General features: G+C 40.1%; 2 protein-coding genes across 2 annotated transcripts; both read left to right on the top strand.

Moving 5' to 3' along the window:
- Positions 1-150: 150 nt before the first annotated feature.
- On the top strand, positions 151-1,061 carry LOC134741842 (uncharacterized). The gene is made up of 2 exons (XM_063674734.1): positions 151-483; positions 590-1,061. The coding sequence occupies exons 1-2, from the start codon at positions 265-267 to the stop codon at positions 827-829; spliced, it is 459 nt and encodes a 152-aa protein (XP_063530804.1). The 5' UTR covers positions 151-264; the 3' UTR covers positions 830-1,061.
- Positions 1,062-1,180: 119 nt separating this feature from the next.
- LOC134741344 (tyrosine-protein phosphatase non-receptor type 11) lies at positions 1,181-11,207 on the top strand. Its single transcript, XM_063674096.1, has 2 exons — positions 1,181-1,471; positions 7,294-11,207. The coding sequence occupies exon 2, from the start codon at positions 7,380-7,382 to the stop codon at positions 9,306-9,308; it is 1,929 nt and encodes a 642-aa protein (XP_063530166.1). The 5' UTR covers positions 1,181-1,471; positions 7,294-7,379; the 3' UTR covers positions 9,309-11,207.
- The last annotated feature ends 6,549 nt before the right edge of the window (positions 11,208-17,756 follow it).

Raw genomic sequence — 17,756 nt, 5'->3', positions numbered from 1 at the left:
GCGAGCTTTATGCTTAGTGGCGAACTAGATTCACCAGAGTGTGAAGGGAGCTTAAAAGCGTGTCGCAAAAATTAAAATCGTAGTGCTTGCTTGGCCTTAAAGTCTATGGTATGCGTATTTTTTGAAAACAAATGATTCGTTCCAAATATAAAAGCTAAATGATAGGATAGGAACAATTGACATAATAATAAAATACACAAATAATTCCTGATTTTCTAAGTTTTTCAATATATACAATAAAAAGAAAATTACACTGAAATAACAATGTTGAGTCCTGAAGGTGACCTAGCAATTCAAAATGAAGTTGATACTAAACAGGCTGGAGAAACTTGCCCTATCAAAACCAAGAAAGTATCTCCTGAGGACTCGTCTGGCACTATTGAATTCAGCAGCAGCTCTTTCAAAAACCCCAAAACCTGGAAGAAATCTTTTGCCAATTTCTTTCGACACCAGATCCGTACATCGCGGTCACATTCGAGCGAAGTACGTTTATTTAAACCATTTATAGTATTTCTCGTCCTTAAATATGCGTGTTAGTAGTGATAATACTTTTCATGGCAAAATCTTATGTAACGTATTTATGTTGTAGGGTGATGGACCAACTGTTAACAAAGAGAAGTACGAAAACAAAGAAATAAGCCCAGAACTTAAATGGCAATCGTTGGGAAAAGTGTTTCGTCGTCAAAGCCTTATTGAACCTTGGAACAAAGCATCCAATCAGCATGGGGGGGAAAGTTCTACTCCAAATAAGCGTCTTGCCGTAAGAAAAGTGTTGTCTAGTTATTTCGGAAAGTCTCAATCCCCCAATTCTGGCTTGGATGATAAATAAATGTTTCGATTTCAAAATAATTACGTATTAACATTTGGCTTACTTCAGTAATCACTTGTGATAATTTCAGTACCTATAGCATATATATAGCATATTAAAATAGAATTGCTTCTTTTTAATTTGAATTTGGCGCCTTAATGCTAAGCGTTAGTAGCGAAATTTTACTATTCATTCGAAATGTTATTTCCACGAGTGAAATTAATTCATTTTAATTAATAAAATTAAATCTTAATTTAAAATGTTTTATTTTACAGTAAGCTATAAGACAACAGCTCATGTCTAAACTTCCTTCGCTTTGGCTCTTAGCAGTAAAAAAAAGTTAAATGACAATAGATAGTGACAATTGACATTTCCGTATTTTCCGTAGTCAAATGCAGGCTGGGATGAAATGAAATCCTATTTAGTTTTTCGATTACAATCTTAGTTTAACATTTTAGTTCCTTACACACATGGCATTATCGCTCTATTTATTAATTTTGTACATTTCATGTTTGTGAATGTCCATGTGCAACAGCGTACTGGTATCCGCCCTTGAAAACTGTGTTACAAAGGGTCTAAAGTCAGCATAGCAACAAGGTTTCGATCCATGTACCTCCTATTTTGTGTGGTGCTCAATGTTTATTGTTCGAGTGCCTTCATGAGGTAAGTTTAGTGTAAACTTATAGTAGAAGTCTTTGCGTTATATCTTATCAAAATGTGCTATATACTGTATACGCATATTTATACACATGTAGGTATGAGCTTATTGTATTTAATGGCAATATATTGATTGTGGAAGATTGCTATCAATAGCGGGATCCTAAACTGTAGTGTTCTTATCTTTAAGTCCCTGAATTCAACCTTAGGTTAATATCCATGTGTTCAAATACTCAAAAATCTCATGTTCAACTTTTGGTGTCACCTTCTTCCTGTAGTACAATATTCTTTTCTGTGACTGCATGTGGTCTTATCATTAGTATTGTTAGTATCTATTAGTACTACTAAATTAATTATTACAAAAAAAACTGGCCAGTACAAATGGTGACAAAATACACAGTAATACTACCAGCGATAACCTGTAATGTAACATAGTAAGTAACATAAAAAACCGGCCAAGTGCGAGTCGGACCTGCGCACGAAGGGTTCCGTACCATTACGGAAAAAAACAGCAAAAAAATCACGTTTGTTGTATGGGAGCCCCATTTAAATATTTATATTATTCTGTTTTTAGTATTTGTTGTTATAGCGGCAACAGAAATACATCATCTGTGAAAATTTCAACTGTCTAGCTATCACGGTTCATGAGATACAGCCTGGTGACAGACAGACAGACAGACGGACAGATGGACAGCGGAGTCTTAGTAATAGGGTCCCGTTTTTACCCTTTGGGTACGGAACCCTAACAAGGAAATTTCTGGCATTAGTGTTGGTGTTGATGAAATTTGCGAAATTGTAAGTTTTAGCCTCAAATAGTTTACATCATTTTTACAATACGCACCCTGGGAAAGGATGGGGTAATGCTAATGTGTGTCATTTTTAAGCAAAAGGTACCACATTGTCGCTTGCCATAAGGACACTGACAGGGTTTTTGTATAAAAATACAAACAATTTTCGTCATTATGGTAAGCGACAATGTGGTACCTTTTAATTGAAAACGTCACATATAACTTGCGGTGGTCAACGACAGACATTAATCCAGTGGGCCCACACAATAATTAGATAGATAGATAATCACATTGGAATCTGACTGGATATTACCTGTTCTGAGAAGAAAGATAAATCATTCAGATTTAAAGCACTAAATACCATCATAATTATATATTATTTATTTATATGAGCCTAGAGTGTCCCACTGCTGGGCAAGGGCCTCCCTTTCCACATATCCCGGTCTCCCACCCAAGGTTTCCTGTCATCAGAAACACTATACTACGCTCCAAAACCCAAATAGCTGACATGGCTGAAACAGCTGCCAAGCTAAAGTGGGACTGGGCAGGACATGTTCGCCATTTGCCAGGTGACTTGTGGGCTAAATCAGCCACCAATTGGGCCCCACAAATCATAATTATAGTTATGTTATTTCAATCACAACTTTTTGCAATTATTAAAATTTTATTGACTTAAGTCAGCTTCAAAATCTTCTTTTATTCAAATCGAATGATCCTTCAGGGCCATTCTATTAAGACGGGGTATGAAATTGAGTCCTTGATGACTCTTTGAATGACGTCACACTCCTTTTGTATCTCCTTCTCCTTCTTTTGTCTCTCTTGTAATTCTCTAGTTCAATGCTTCTTTCAAGGGAAAACAATGTTACAGCTCTTTTAAGAGAGAAAAAGATGACAATTCCATTGTCATTGTCGGTTTTATGTGCGGCTCCTACTACTGTCCGCGCGCAAATTCCGTGCATGGCTGAGAAATGTTAGGAATGTTGGGCGTCATAACCGAGTGGTGTCATTTTGTACGTACGGGCGTGGCGCACACCCTCCCACTTCCTCGACCTCCGAATGCACGGAAATGGCGCGCGGACAGTAATTGAAATTGAAATCTTTATTGTCATATTGTGAGTTACAATGATCTTAAAATTATGTCAGGGTAGAATCATCACAATCAACCGCGATGCGGCGTACAATATTAATACTAAAACTAATCTTACAGCTAAATACTTATACAAATATCATGCCATTACATGTGATGTGATGCGAATAAAATGATTAGCTATGTCAATACAATAAGTGAATTAATAATTAATGTGTCATGGGTACTAATTATTGCTCGACGACATAAAGTGGTCACTTATCTTATAGTAAGCTTTGTCTAAGCACCATTTATAAAGTTTACGTCCAAAGTCAGGTTGTTCAAGTATTTTAATTTCATTAGGCAAGTGGTTGAATGTGTGAACAGACATATAGAATACACTCTTTTTAAAGTAAGCTGTTTTGTGATCAATGGGGTAGCACAAATTAAAACCATGGAGTTTGGACGTTATTCTCGGATTACTTTTTTGTATTTTAAACTTGTGTAGATTTTTTTTCACATAAAGTCAGATTTCATATACATATAAAGAGGGGACCGTTAGTATTTGTAATTCCTTCAACAATGGCAGGCATGAGTCTCTACTTCGGGCGCCACAGACGGCCCTTACACATTTTTTCTGGAGCTTGAAAACTCTGTTAATGTCTTTGCAATTGCCCCATAAGATGATGCCATAGCGGAGGTTGGACATTATATGGCCATGAAATGCCAATACCGCTGCTTGCCTGGAAGCTATATTCCTCAAAGACGCCTAGATGGCATCTCTTACTAAGATGGCATATAGTCGAGAAATTCGGACGGGCACCGCCGTGGCGGGGTGGCCTAGGGATTCATGGCGTTAGCCGCGATAGTTAAAGACGCCGGTTCGAATCCGGCCTTCACCACTGGCGGGCTTCGTCACTTTTTCTTTAATATATGACATCTATTACAGTTTTTGATAATAACAAGTTAAAAGTTAATTTAAATAAAACTAACTATATGGAATTTCATGCTCCTCAGGGTAGCCCTACAAATATTGACATTATGTATAACACATACATAGCGTAACATCTCTTCGATTTTTGGGCGTTATGATAGATTGTCACAATACTTGGGAAGTCCATATTGAACACATAGTTAAGAAATTAACCAGGTTTATCTTTGCTCTGCGTAGATTGAGGAATATCGCTTTCAGGCAAGCAGCGGTATTGGCATTTCATGGCCATATAATGTCCAACTTCCGCTATGGCATCATCTTATGGGGCAATTGCAAAGACATTAACAGAGTTTTCAAGCTCCAGAAAAAATGTGTAAGGGCCGTCTGTGGCGCCCGAAGTAGAGACTCATGCCTGCCATTGTTCAAGGAATTACATAATAATAAAATAAATTTTGCAGTTACCATAAGGTACCTTTCAATGTGGAAAGCCACATATAATAATAATTATTTTTAGTTTATTGTTTTATTCAACCACAAAAGACAGGTTACATAATTAAATTAAATTCATTTTATATAAAATTTAATTATACACTTCAATAGGTACATTATAGTTATCATATTTATTAAGGATTAGGGATATGAAAATGTATTATAATATGACTTATATTAATGGGAATAATAGCTTTTTAAATTACTGTTTTTTACAGATTTTAATAAATGTATAATTTGAATGTTCCTCAGTAGGTAATAGGTATATCCAGATTAAATCAATACAGGTGTTAAGTCAGGTGTAGTTATTACGTACAGCTGTAGACAAAATGTTAAGCTTAACTCATGGAGGTTAAATAGTAAAAAAAAAATGTATTTTTATACCACAATAAATATAAATAAATATTAGGGGACACTGGCAACGGGAATGAACATATTTTTTGGCCACCCTGTATATACATAGGAAACACCCATGACTCGGGAACAAATAAGTATTTGTGATTCCGGGATAGCTAGCTTTATGGACGCTTAGAACCCCTGTGGTGTCATTGATGCATAGGGATTCCCAGGTTAAGGGACAAATCTTCTAGGGAGGGGGTCGAGGCAAATCTCACGACGTCTTTACCAGAGGGGCAGGGGGGGGGGGGGGTCAAAAATCTACAAAAACACCTCACGCCCCCTATAGAAATAATGATGTGTATCTTTATATTTGGCCACTTTGCCGTCATTATCTATTTCATGCGGACAATCCATACTAAGGTATGGAAATTAAAAGTAAATTGGATAAATAACTAGAAGAATAATCTTCAATAATTTACTTCTCCAGTTGGAATTACCTGGTACCTGTACCAACTGATCCTTTTTTTCTGTATAAATTTCAGACCAGATACTAAAATGACAGATTCCGACCGATCTGTCATTTTAGTACAAAATTGATACTCGCGCAAAATGGATACTAAGCGCGCGGTTATTTTTATTATGCGATAAACGCAGCGTTAAACGCGATGCGTTTGCCGCACAACCATTTTACATCAGATAATCCAGCCATTCTCCAAGTGTGCTACGCGGACCCCTGGAGCCCTAGGCCTCTGTTGGGGCTCCGCGAGAATACTTGTAATAATAAGAACAAAAACCAGCTCTTCAATAGGTATATCTGGTCCACAGTGAAGAATTATTTTTTTTAATTTGAGGCTCCGTTAAATATTTCGGGTTCCAAAAGGGTTCCGTCACCAAAAAAGTTTGAGGACCGCTGTCCGCTTTGATAATCTAATGACCATACATTGTTTTACGAATGTACGCGGTAAATGCAGCGGTAAGCGCATTGTCATATAAAAAATTAAAAAAACCATTAAAAAATAACCATTGTCATATAATAATTGGAAATATTCTGAGCCCCCTCCACACTCGTGCGCGAATCGCGGCGCGAAGCCGCGACGAACGTAAGTGTGGAGTCTAGTTCGCTAATTAGCGAAATCGACTCCACACTCGCGTTCGCGGCTCTGGACCTGGAGCGGGCTCTACAATACTCTACATTCAGTTGACGCATGCTTTCAACGCTGCGTTTATCGCCTATTATCGCATAAAACAACTGCGCGCTTCAAGCAGGATGATTGAGTAGGTAACATTGGCCAATCGAATTGGTCGGTGTGGGGTTGGTTGGTGTGGTTGGTGGTGGAATTGGAATTGGTCTTGGAATTCTTGGATATAAAACCAGAGAGAACTACAAAATAACGTTGCATTGATGTTCAACAATGTGCAACGCAATCCTTTTGTCCTGTCTCCTACTTCAATCTCTCTCTCTGGTCGTTTCCTCATGAGTGAGGATCGTGGTCATCACCATCTGACCTACATCTGGAGTGTATGATTTGCCTCCACCGGCTTCTGTCCATCGCATCCTTCACTATAGAGCAAAACTTAGAGAAAGATGAGTTCTTTAGCTGGTCTGTCCATCTGGTGGGAGACCGCCCTCTGGCACGTTTGCCATCCTACTTCAATAAAAACCGACATAAATAAAGTCTACAAGTATTACTTGCTGCGCGTTTCATGTAGATCGTTTGTAGTTAGCGGTAGTAGTTACACTAAGGTATAGTTTAAGGAAAACGTGTAGATAATTATCTGACGTCTCTAATGGCACACTTATTAAACTGTGTTTAAATTAAATAAATACTACCTACCTACTCGTATCAGTCAAGTATTTCTTCTCATTGGAATATTAATTTAAAAATAATATAACGTCTAAAGGCGAACTAGAGTAGATAGAATAGAAGTGCTATGCAGCGAGCAGGTTACTCTATAGTTCTCAGTAGTAATTACATTCAATTACATTGTATTGTTTTAATTGGTGAATGTTACATTTGTAGAACTCTGAATAGAGTTCTCATGCCGTGCAACTGACGAGTTCAATGATTGATGGGTTAAATCGTGGCAATTAGCTTTCTAAACTCTATATTCACTGTTAAAAACTACGAAACGTAGCATAAAACTTAATATTCATAAAGTGTTACAGTTCGGTACAGTGGGACAAAATTTAAAGTTTTTTTTTCTATTTCAGATGATTGTTGAGAATCTATGGCGTTTGAAGGGGCAAAAGGGGTAACTAATCTGATATCATAAAGTAAGTCGTGGCGCTACCAGTATATGATGATCACTCGGCGTTGGTTCCACCCGTCGCTGACGGGCGTGGACGCGGAGCGGCTGCTGATGGACTGCGGCCGCGACGGGTTCTTCCTCGCGCGGCCTAGCATGAGCAACCAGGGCGACTTCACGCTGTCCGTGCGCCGCGGCAACGAGGTCACGCACATCAAGATACAGAACAACGGGGAGTTCCTCGACTTGTACGGCGGCGAGAAGTTCGCCACGCTCTCTGAGCTCGTCCAGTATTACATGGAGAACCAGGGCCAGCTGCGCGAGAAAAACGGTAACGTCATCCGATTAAAAACTCCACTCAACTGCGCCGATCCTACCACTGAACGCTGGTACCACGGGCAGCTTACCGCTAAAGAAGCGGAGAGGATGATGCTCGAAAACGGGAAGAACGGCTCCTTCCTAGTGCGTGAGTCCCAGCGCCAGCCTGGGGACTTTGTTCTTTCCGTGAGGACCCACGACCGCGTTACACACGTCATCATTCGCCGCCAGGACAAAAAGTACGACGTCGGCGGCGGCCAACAGTTTCCCGACCTTGTCAGTCTCGTCGAGCACTACCGCAGCTTCCCCATGGTCGAGACCACCGGCGAGGTGTTGCGCCTTATGCAGCCTTTCAACGCAACTCGCATCCAGGTCCGCCACTTCCAGACCCGCGTCAAACAGCTGCAGAAGGAGAACGAGGGACCCATAGAGAGCATGGCCTACAAGCAGGGCTTCTGGGAGGAGTTCGAGACGCTGCAGATGATGGAGAACCTACAGCTGTTCGACCGCATGGAGGGCTCCAAGCCCGAAAATATCAGAAAAAACCGGTATAAGAATATCATCCCGTTCGACCACACCCGCGTAGTGCTTCGGGATATCCCGGGGGATGCGCCCGCGGGTGCCGACTACATCAACGCCAACTATATCCGCTGCGACAGCACCGAGCCCGGCGCCGACCACGACTGTAACGGCTCCAACGAGAATGGCTGCCCGCAGCTCCGCGGCGGCACGCCTACCAAGAGCAAAGACAAGTCCTCCCCGAATCACACACCTATCACAGAAGAAAAGTCATTAGGCTCCAAGGAAAGTCTAAAATCGTATGGCAACGGGACTCATAAGTCGCTTCCTCCTTTCGAACCCAGCGTTCTCCCCTCGAATCCCAACTACGTCAACACGACGATACCTAAAGCAGCGGTGGAGGCAGAGAATGGCGTCGCCGAGCACGTGTACCATAAGACATACATCGCCACGCAGGGTTGCCTGCCCACCACCATCTACCAGTTCTGGTCCATGATCTGGCAGGAGGACGTCCGCGTCATCATAATGACGACTAAAGAGATCGAACGAGGCAAGGTCAAATGCGAGAGGTACTGGCCGCACTTGAACAAGACAGATTCTATAATGAAGTTCACGATCGTGAACGAGTTCGAGTCGTCGACGCAGGACTACACGCTGCGGCGATTCCTGGTGACGAAGAGCGACGAGCCGGGCGTCAAGCGACAGATCTTTCACTTCCACTTCACGGCGTGGCCGGACCACGGCGTGCCGTCGGAGCCCGGCCGCGTACTGAACATCCTGCTGGACGTTAACTACCGCCTGCAGCAGATCATGACGAGCGTCGCGCCGCCAGCCGCCGCCGTCGTGTGCGTGCACTGCTCGGCGGGTATCGGCCGCACGGGCACCTTCATCGTCATCGACATGATCCTCGACCAGATCAGGAAGGAGGGCTTCGACTGCGAGATCGACGTCCACCGCACCGTGCAGATGGTGCGCGACCAGCGCTCTGGAATGGTGCAGAATGAGGCTCAGTATAAGTTCATCTACATGGCGGTGCTAGAGTTCATCGAGACAGTGAAGCAGCGCGTGGGGCTAGGCTCTGCGGACTCCAAGGCGCGCAATCACTCGAAGGAGATCGTGGAGAGATTCGGCGCGTGGAAATAACGCTGTCTTGTCGGGTGACTACTTGTGGCGCGGCGCCACTAACTTTCGTAGCCAGACCCGATCACACAGCTTATCTCGTGGGGTGCTCTATTTTTGGTGCAACAAGCAAGGGAATCTGGTTCTATGCAATGAGTGTGGACACTTCGGACCTCTTCACTTTTGCTTTACATGCAACGAAATACAAAACAGGCAACATTGGAACGCAATTTATGTAACAAATCGGTTTCTAAAAGTCATCACAATTTCTGATAGAATTTATTCGAGCCATCATTTTAAGTAGAAATCGACAAAACGGGAACATTTTGAGAGTTGTATAGTAATATTGTTATAATCGAGCTAAATTCATAGAATTAATAATAAGTTAATAAAGTGTAATCCAAAAATAACATCCTGTTGGAAATCCCAGAAATTTGTTAATGGAATGGTATTTTGTTCAGCACCATTGTTCCGACTTCCGAGTAATGAGTCATATTCTAAAGATTTTATGAGACTCGGCTAGCGGTCTCGGTTATCGATTTTTCCATAGTTTTTTAAAAGTTTAACTTTATAGATAATTTAGTTTGGTTTCACGAAATCGTAACAGAAGTGTACGGAAAATAAATGTTGTTGAGGAGTGCGTGGTTTTTGGTAGTTTGAAACTATTATATAGTTACGCATATTACGCGAAGGTATATAACTTGATAATGTTTTGAACAAGTATGTTTTATACTCGTAATACATAAGGCCGAGCGCGGCTTCAATGTGATCTCGAATTGGATTTTGAATTCAACCGATTTTTTTATATATTCAATGTTGGTCCGGCTTATGTGTGTAACTGCAGGAAATTTACCGAGTCCCTTTGGCCTCATGAGCCCCTGAGGCCTCGTGGCCCCGTTTGTCTCGTTTATTCTAAGGGCTCATGGACTTGGCCTCGCGGCTCAGCCAATCCACGTATTTATATATTATAGATAGAGGTACCCAGTGGACGGTTAAGGGTGTTGCTTATATTCGATTTTATTTCGGGTATTAACTTCCCTTTACATATGTAATTGAGTATTTAATTCGCAACACTACTTCTGTACAGAAGATTCATATTTCTGTTTCCAACATGTTTTTTAAGTATCGACGCAACAAAATCCATCACTTTGTTAATGATATTTTATTTACTTTTAATATTAAATTAAATGTAAGTTTTTGATTTATTATTCTTGTCATAAAGAAAGATGAGGTGCTTATATTGTGAAATTCGGCCCATGTTCTAACATGATCTTGATCACAGGATGGGGCGATATTTATTAAGTATGAAATTTATTTTCCGTTAGATATTCTATGTAGGTATAGTCGGCGTCGAAAGAAGCTTGTAACACTTTAGTACTTTGTCGCATTAAAGACAGTACATGTGAATTCGAATAATGGCAAGGTTCTAAAAGGTCCAACGACTTTTGAGGCCGATAGTATGTAGGGTCAGTTCAAGCAGTAAAATCTCATTGGCACGGGCGTAATAAATACTGATTATTAGCTAGGGTAGGCGGGTCTTATTATGCATTTTTTTTTTCAATTTTAGCGGGGCGCCCGCGTATTTACGGACAGATACTAAAGTAGTTTTATGTGGCAATCATCTAAGGCGGGGATCGGCAATTTTTTGAGAAGAGTGTATTCTTCATTTGTGCAATAACACAATAAGGGGTTGCCCACAAAAATTGAGAAATAAGAACCGTCCTAATAAACCTACTAAACTTATGTTAAGTACATCACGCTTGGACGGCCCGCGCTATTACGTTGTTGGCATTTTATTTATACCTTATTCCAATTTTAAAAGCTGAGCTTAACTGCTGTAAAAAACAGAAAATTTTATGTTATCTGCTAAAGATATATGTTGTGTTATAAATTATGTAATAAATAATAAAATGTGATATTGTATTATGTAGTTTGTTCTGTTATGCATGAGCACCAAACTCCTACCGACTTAAGAAATTACAAATCTTTGTAGGTGCAATCAGGCCATAAAGCCGGAACCCCACTGCTGCGCTCGGTAGATAGAGCTAATACGGTAGATATACCGGGTGTTTGCTGTAACAGGAGCATAAAATTAAGCTGTAGGCTGTACTCCTCAAACTGACCAACATTTATTCAGCAACTTTTAAAAATAACTTGTGTTTTGATTTTCATTACACTTTAAAGTTTATTTTAAGACGCAATGTATTGCAAAATTTGTTGTTTAAAGAGTGACAAGCAACGTCAAACACACAGATGGCAGCGTACATTGAAAATAATATTTAGGGTAGTGGACCCGGTAATGGGCGTGGAACCGGTAATGGGTCATAAAACTACAAATCTTGTAAAATAAGTATCTTAAACTAGTTTATAAACACTGGTAATATTTGACCATAAACAAGAGTCATAGAGCTGCTTAAGTTTGACTTTTTATGAAATTCGGTTATTATTTAAGGAATTGGCGCCAACCCAAAAGTTGTCGTGTCACTGAAAAAAGTAACGAGTAAGAATTCTTAACAACTTTGCTAAGAGAGGTGAGTTCATATATTTAATTTTAATTAATTATTAGTTGGTGTAAACTAGAATGTGTTTTGTTAATTGCATTCACCATGAGATAAGGTATACAACACACTATTTTCTGACTCCAGAGATGTAAAAAAATAATAGTATTTTGCCCAATCCCATCATAGGAGCTGTAAAACTACATGCCTCCTATGATGGGACAATTTACATAATGATGCTTCCCATGCCGTCATTTCATGTTTAAACAATAAAATGTAGTATTGAAATTTGTCAGGAGGTATGCTCGGACTTCAGATAAAATTAATATCGTTTTTACAAACTTTTATTAACTTGCCCTATTAGTTATAGACCGCGAGCCAGACGCAAATTTCGTCAGTCATCGCCTCCCGGGCGAAAACTCGTATAGTAGAAGTGCTAGTTTCGAAAATGATGACCATTTTGGAATCCAAGATGGCGGACATGCACTATGTCATAAAATTCGTCATGGATGTCGTTTTATAGGTTTAAGGGAGTGCAGATTTCGAAAATGATGACCATTTTGGAATCCAATATGGCGGACATGCACTATGTCATAAGTCGTCATGGATGTCGTTATATAGGTTTAAGGGAGTGCAGATTTCGAAAAAGATGACCATTTTGGAATCCAAGATGGCGGACATGCAGTATGTCATAAAAGTCGTCATGGATGTCGTTTTATAGGTTTAAGGGAGTGCAGGTTTCAAAAATGATGACCGTTTTGGAATCCAAGATGGCGGACATGCACTATGTCGTAAAAGTCGTCATGGATGTCGTTTTATAGGTTTAAGGGAGTGCAGATTTCAGAAATGATGACCATTTTGGAATCCAAGATGGCGGACATGCACTATGTCATAAAAGTCGTCATGGATGGCGTTTTATGGGTTTTAAGGAGTGCTAGTTTCGAAAATGATGACCATTTTGGAATCCAAGATGGCGGACATGCACTATGTCATAAAAGTCGTCATGGATGTCGTTTTATAGGTTTAAGGGAGTGCAGATTTCAGAAATGATGACCATTTTGGAATCCAAGATGGCGGACATGCACTATGTCATAAAAGTCGTCATGGATGGCGTTTTATGGGTTTTAAGGAGTGCTAGTTTCGAAAATGATGACCATTTTGGAATCCAAGATGGCGGACATGCACTATGTCATAAAAGTCGTCATGGATGTCGTTTTATGGGTTTAAGGGAGTGTAGATTTCAAAAATTATGTCCATTTTGGAATCCAAGATGGCGGACATGCACTATGTCATAAAAGTCGTCATGGATGTCGTTTTATAGGTTTAAGGGAGTGCAGATTTCAAAAATTATGACCATTTTGGAATCCAAGATGGCGGACATGCACTATGTCATAAAAGTCGTCATGGATGTCGTTTTATGGGTTTTAGGGAGTGCTAGTTTCGAAAATGATGACCATTTTGGAATCCAAGATGGCGGACATGCACTATGTCATAAAATTCGTCATGGATGTCGATTTATAGGTTTAAGGGAGTGCAGATTTCGAAAATGATGACCATTTTGGAATCCAAGATGGCGGACATGCACTATGTCATGAAAGTCGTCATGGATGTCATTTTATGGGTTTTAGGGAGTGCTAGTTTCGAAAATGATGACCATTTTGGAATCCAAGATGGCGGACATGCACTATGTCATAAAATTCGTCATGGATGTCGATTTATAGGTTTAAGGGAGTGCAGATTTCGAAAATGATGACCATTTTGGAATCCAAGATGGCGGACATGCAGTATGTCATAAAAGTCGTCATGGATGTCGTTTTATAGGTTTAAGAGAGTGCAGATTTCAAAAATGATGACCGTTTTGGAATCCAAGATGGCGGACATGCACTATGTCATAAAAGTCGTCATGGATGTCGTTTTATAGGTTTAAGGGAGTGCAGATTTCAGAAATGATGACCATTTTGGAATCCAAGATGGCGGACATGCACTATGTCATAAAAGTCGTCATGGATGGCGTTTTATGGGTTTTAAGGAGTGCTAGTTTCGAAAATGATGACCATTTTGGAATCCAAGATATCGGACATGCACTATGTCATAAAAGTCGTCATGGATGTCGTTTTATAGGTTTAAGGGAGTGCAGATTTCAGAAATGATGACCATTTTGGAATCCAAGATGGCGGACATGCACTATGTCATAAAAGTCGTCATGGATGGCGTTTTATGGGTTTTAAGGAGTGCTAGTTTCGAAAATGATGACCATTTTGGAATCCAAGATGGCGGACATGCACTATGTCATAAAAGTCGTCATGGATGTCGTTTTATGGGTTTAAGGGAGTGTAGATTTCAAAAATTGTCCATTTTGGAATCCAAGAAGGCGGACATGCACTATGTCATAAAAGTCGTCATGGATGTCGTTTTATAGGTTTAAGGGAGTGCAGATTTCAAAAATTATGACCATTTTCGGATCCAAGATGGCGGACATGCACTAGTCGTCATGGATGTCGTTTTATGGGTTTTAGGGAGTGCTAGTTTCGAAAATGATGACCATTTTGGAATCCAAGATGGCGGACATGCACTATGTCATAAAATTCGTCATGGATGTCGATTTATAGGTTTAAGGGAGTGCAGATTTCGAAAATGATGACCATTTTGGAATCCAAGATGGCGGACATGCACTATGTCATGAAAGTCGTCATGGATGTCATTTTATGGGTTTTAGGGAGTGCTAGTTTCGAAAATGATGACCATTTTGGAATCCAAGATGGTGGACATGCACTATGTCATAAAAGTCGTCATGGATGTCGTTATATGGGTTTTAGGGAGTGCAATAAGCGGCCAGTACTGTAAAGTGGATACGCCTATTGGGGAAGATGTGGTAGATATTTAAACATATTGATCTTCAATGTATTATTTTTTTCTCACAGGTTAGCTAATTGACAAATCATCTATACAGAATGACTGCCTCTTCAGGAATGGCGATCACGCACCCCCGTTCCATTTGACAGGGCGATACGATTCTAAATTCAAAACGTGGCTGTCGCCAGTTACTGATAAAAAAGGCTGTAAAGGTTACAAAACCTTTACAGTACCTATCAAAAGAAGCTATGTGTATGTAAAAAACGGATTAAGCAATATCAGACCAATTTGTCGCGAGGCCCTCTATGACATTTGGTCGAGCACCGTTCACCCATCTCGCACCGTTAAGAAGTTGCTATACAAAATAAGTGGTAGATTTTTCCATCTTGAATTTTTTCAAAAAAAATTTTTTATAGCAATCCATGGGACCCCGAGTTTCCGTGACCAACATTTAGCGCGCTAGGACAAACTTGAAAATCGGGCGCCATTTAGAATCAGCCATTTTGAAATAAAAATGGCGGCGTCAGAAGCTGCCAGGGTCCCTCTATGACATTTAATCGAGCAAGCCCCACCTAATTTTGACCGTATGGCTGAGCCGTCGTAAATTTGCCATCTTGGATTCCAAAATGGTCATTGTAATGTCCTGTATTTACCACAGTAAATCATACGATGTAATGTATTTCCAACGGCTCGTCAACCCAAACATCACGTGATACGACTGCTCTGCTCGCGGTCTATCATCGACTAACACCTGTCAGTGACGTTACTATGACGTAAGTGCTCGAGACGCCAATACACTAGTCATCATTTTCGAAATCGACACTCCCCAAAACCCATATAACGACATCCATGACGACTTTTATGACATAGTGCATGTCCGCCATCTTGGATTCCAAAATGGTCATAATTTTTGAAATCTGCACTCGCTTAAACCTATAAAACGACATCCATGACGACTTTTATGACATAGTGCATGTCCGCCATCTTGGATTCCAAAATGGTCATCATTTTCGAAACTAGCACTCCCTAAAACCCATAAAACGACATCCATGACGACTTTTATGACATAGTGAATGTCCGCCATTTTGGATTCCAAAATGGTCATAATTTTTGAAATCTGCACTCTCTTAAACCTATAAAACGACATCCATGACGACTTTTATGACATAGTGCATGTCCGCCATCTTGGATTCCAAAATGGTCATCATTTTCGAAACTAGCACTCCCTAAAACCCATAAAACGCCATCCATGACGACTTTTATGACATAGTACATGTCCGCCATCTTGGATTCCAAAATGGTCATCATTTTTAAAATCTGCACTCCCTTAAACCTATAAAACGACATCCATGACGACTTTTATGACATAGTGCATGTCCGCCATCTTGGATTCCAAAATGGTCATCATTTTCGAAACTAGCACTCCCTAAAACCTATAAAATTACGACTTTTATGACATAGTGCATGTCCGCCATCTTGGATTCCAAAATGGTCATCATTTTCGAAACTAGCACTCCCTAAAACCCATAAAACGACATCCATGACGACTTTTATGACATAGTGCATGTCCGCCATCTTGGATTCTAAAATGGTCATAATTTTTGAAATCTGCACTCCCTTAAACCTATAAAACGACATCCATGACGACTTTTATGACATAGTGCATGTCCGCCATCTTGGATTCCAAAATGGTCATCATTTTCGAAACTAGCACTCCCTAAAACCCATAAAACGCCATCCATGACGACTTTTATGACATAGTACATGTCCGCCATCTTGGATTCCAAAATGGTCATCATTTTTGAAATCTGCACTCCCTTAAACCTATGAAACGACATCCATGACGACTTTTATGACATAGTGCATGTCCGCCATCTTGGATTCCAAAATGGTCATCATTTTCGAAATTAGCACTCCCTAAAACCCATAAAACGACATCCATGACGACTTTTATGACATAGTGCATGTCCGCCATCTTGGATTCCAAAATGGTCATAATTTTTGATATCTGCACTCGCTTAAACCTATAAAACGACATCCATGACGACTTTTATGACATAGTGCATGTCCGCCATCTTGGATTCCAAGATGGTTATCAGTTTCGAAATCCAGTCCCTAAAACCTATAAAACAACCATGATCATAATTATTCCTAAAATTAATCGAGACAAAATTATTCGATGTATAGGTACATACGAGTGGATACGAGTTTTCGCTCGGGAGGCGATTGGTCATGGAAATCCGTTCCTGGCTCCCGGTCTATTAGTGTGGGTCAAATTTTGGAAGCTGAATTTGCCAAATCTTATTTCCTATTCCAATATTTTATACTCATAGGGATGCCCATTATAGGGGCACCATTACTGGATCCACGCCCATTACCGGGGTACCATTACTGGAGCTTTGCCGACCATGACTGGAGAAAAAACACATAGTTTTAATTTGTTAATTATGTGGAAACTAATTGCTGAATTTTTGATACAACACGCCTGAAACATAAAAGACGGATGGGACATTCAACTTCTAACACGCAAGGCGGTAACATTTTACATGTATGAGGGAAATATCACAAATACTCCAAATTTCCTCTTACAAGTCCCATGACTGGTGCCGTTACTATAATTAGTATGAAAAAGGTATAATCTAAAAATTTCATAATTTTAAAAAGTTGCTGAACAAATGTTGGTCAGTTTGAGGCGTACAACCTCCAGTTTAATTTAATGCTCCTGTTACAGGAAACACCCGGTTTATATACTATATATATACCACTAATATCAAAAAGAAGTATCCACTTAGGGCGGCACATAACCTACTGCAACCCTATGAGGTACAGAACATTACGGCCCAAAGAATCTGGAATTTTCTGGACTCAACGGGCATTAGTAACAAACTTTAAAGGGCCGTCACAATAGATCACTGCTTGCATTGCTTGGTTGACGTGACATTCACAGGCCCACAACACCCCAACAATAATATCTATATCTATCTTATATATATATATATATATATAAACGTAAAAGTCCTGACTAACTGACTGACTCACTTAAATCAACGCCCAGACCAAACCGTTGGACCTAGAGAGCTGAATTTTTCACAATAGATAGCTTTTATGACGTTAGTATCCA

This window comes from Cydia strobilella, chromosome 5, assembly GCF_947568885.1.
Source record: "Cydia strobilella chromosome 5, ilCydStro3.1, whole genome shotgun sequence".
Lineage (NCBI taxonomy): Eukaryota > Metazoa > Arthropoda > Insecta > Lepidoptera > Tortricidae > Cydia > Cydia strobilella.
Note: the sequence above shows the minus strand (reverse complement) of the source record. Positions and strands in the feature narration are given on the sequence as shown.

Excerpts from the sequence above, each read along its gene's own strand:
- LOC134741842 (XM_063674734.1), top strand. The coding sequence starts at position 265 with ATGTTGAGTCCTGAAGGTGACCTAGCAATTCAAAATGAAGTTGATACT. Across the intron at positions 484-589 it reads CGCGGTCACATTCGAGCGAA|GGTGATGGACCAACTGTTAA; the intron begins GTACGTTTATTT and ends TTTATGTTGTAG.
- LOC134741344 (XM_063674096.1), top strand. The coding sequence starts at position 7,380 with ATGATGATCACTCGGCGTTGGTTCCACCCGTCGCTGACGGGCGTGGAC.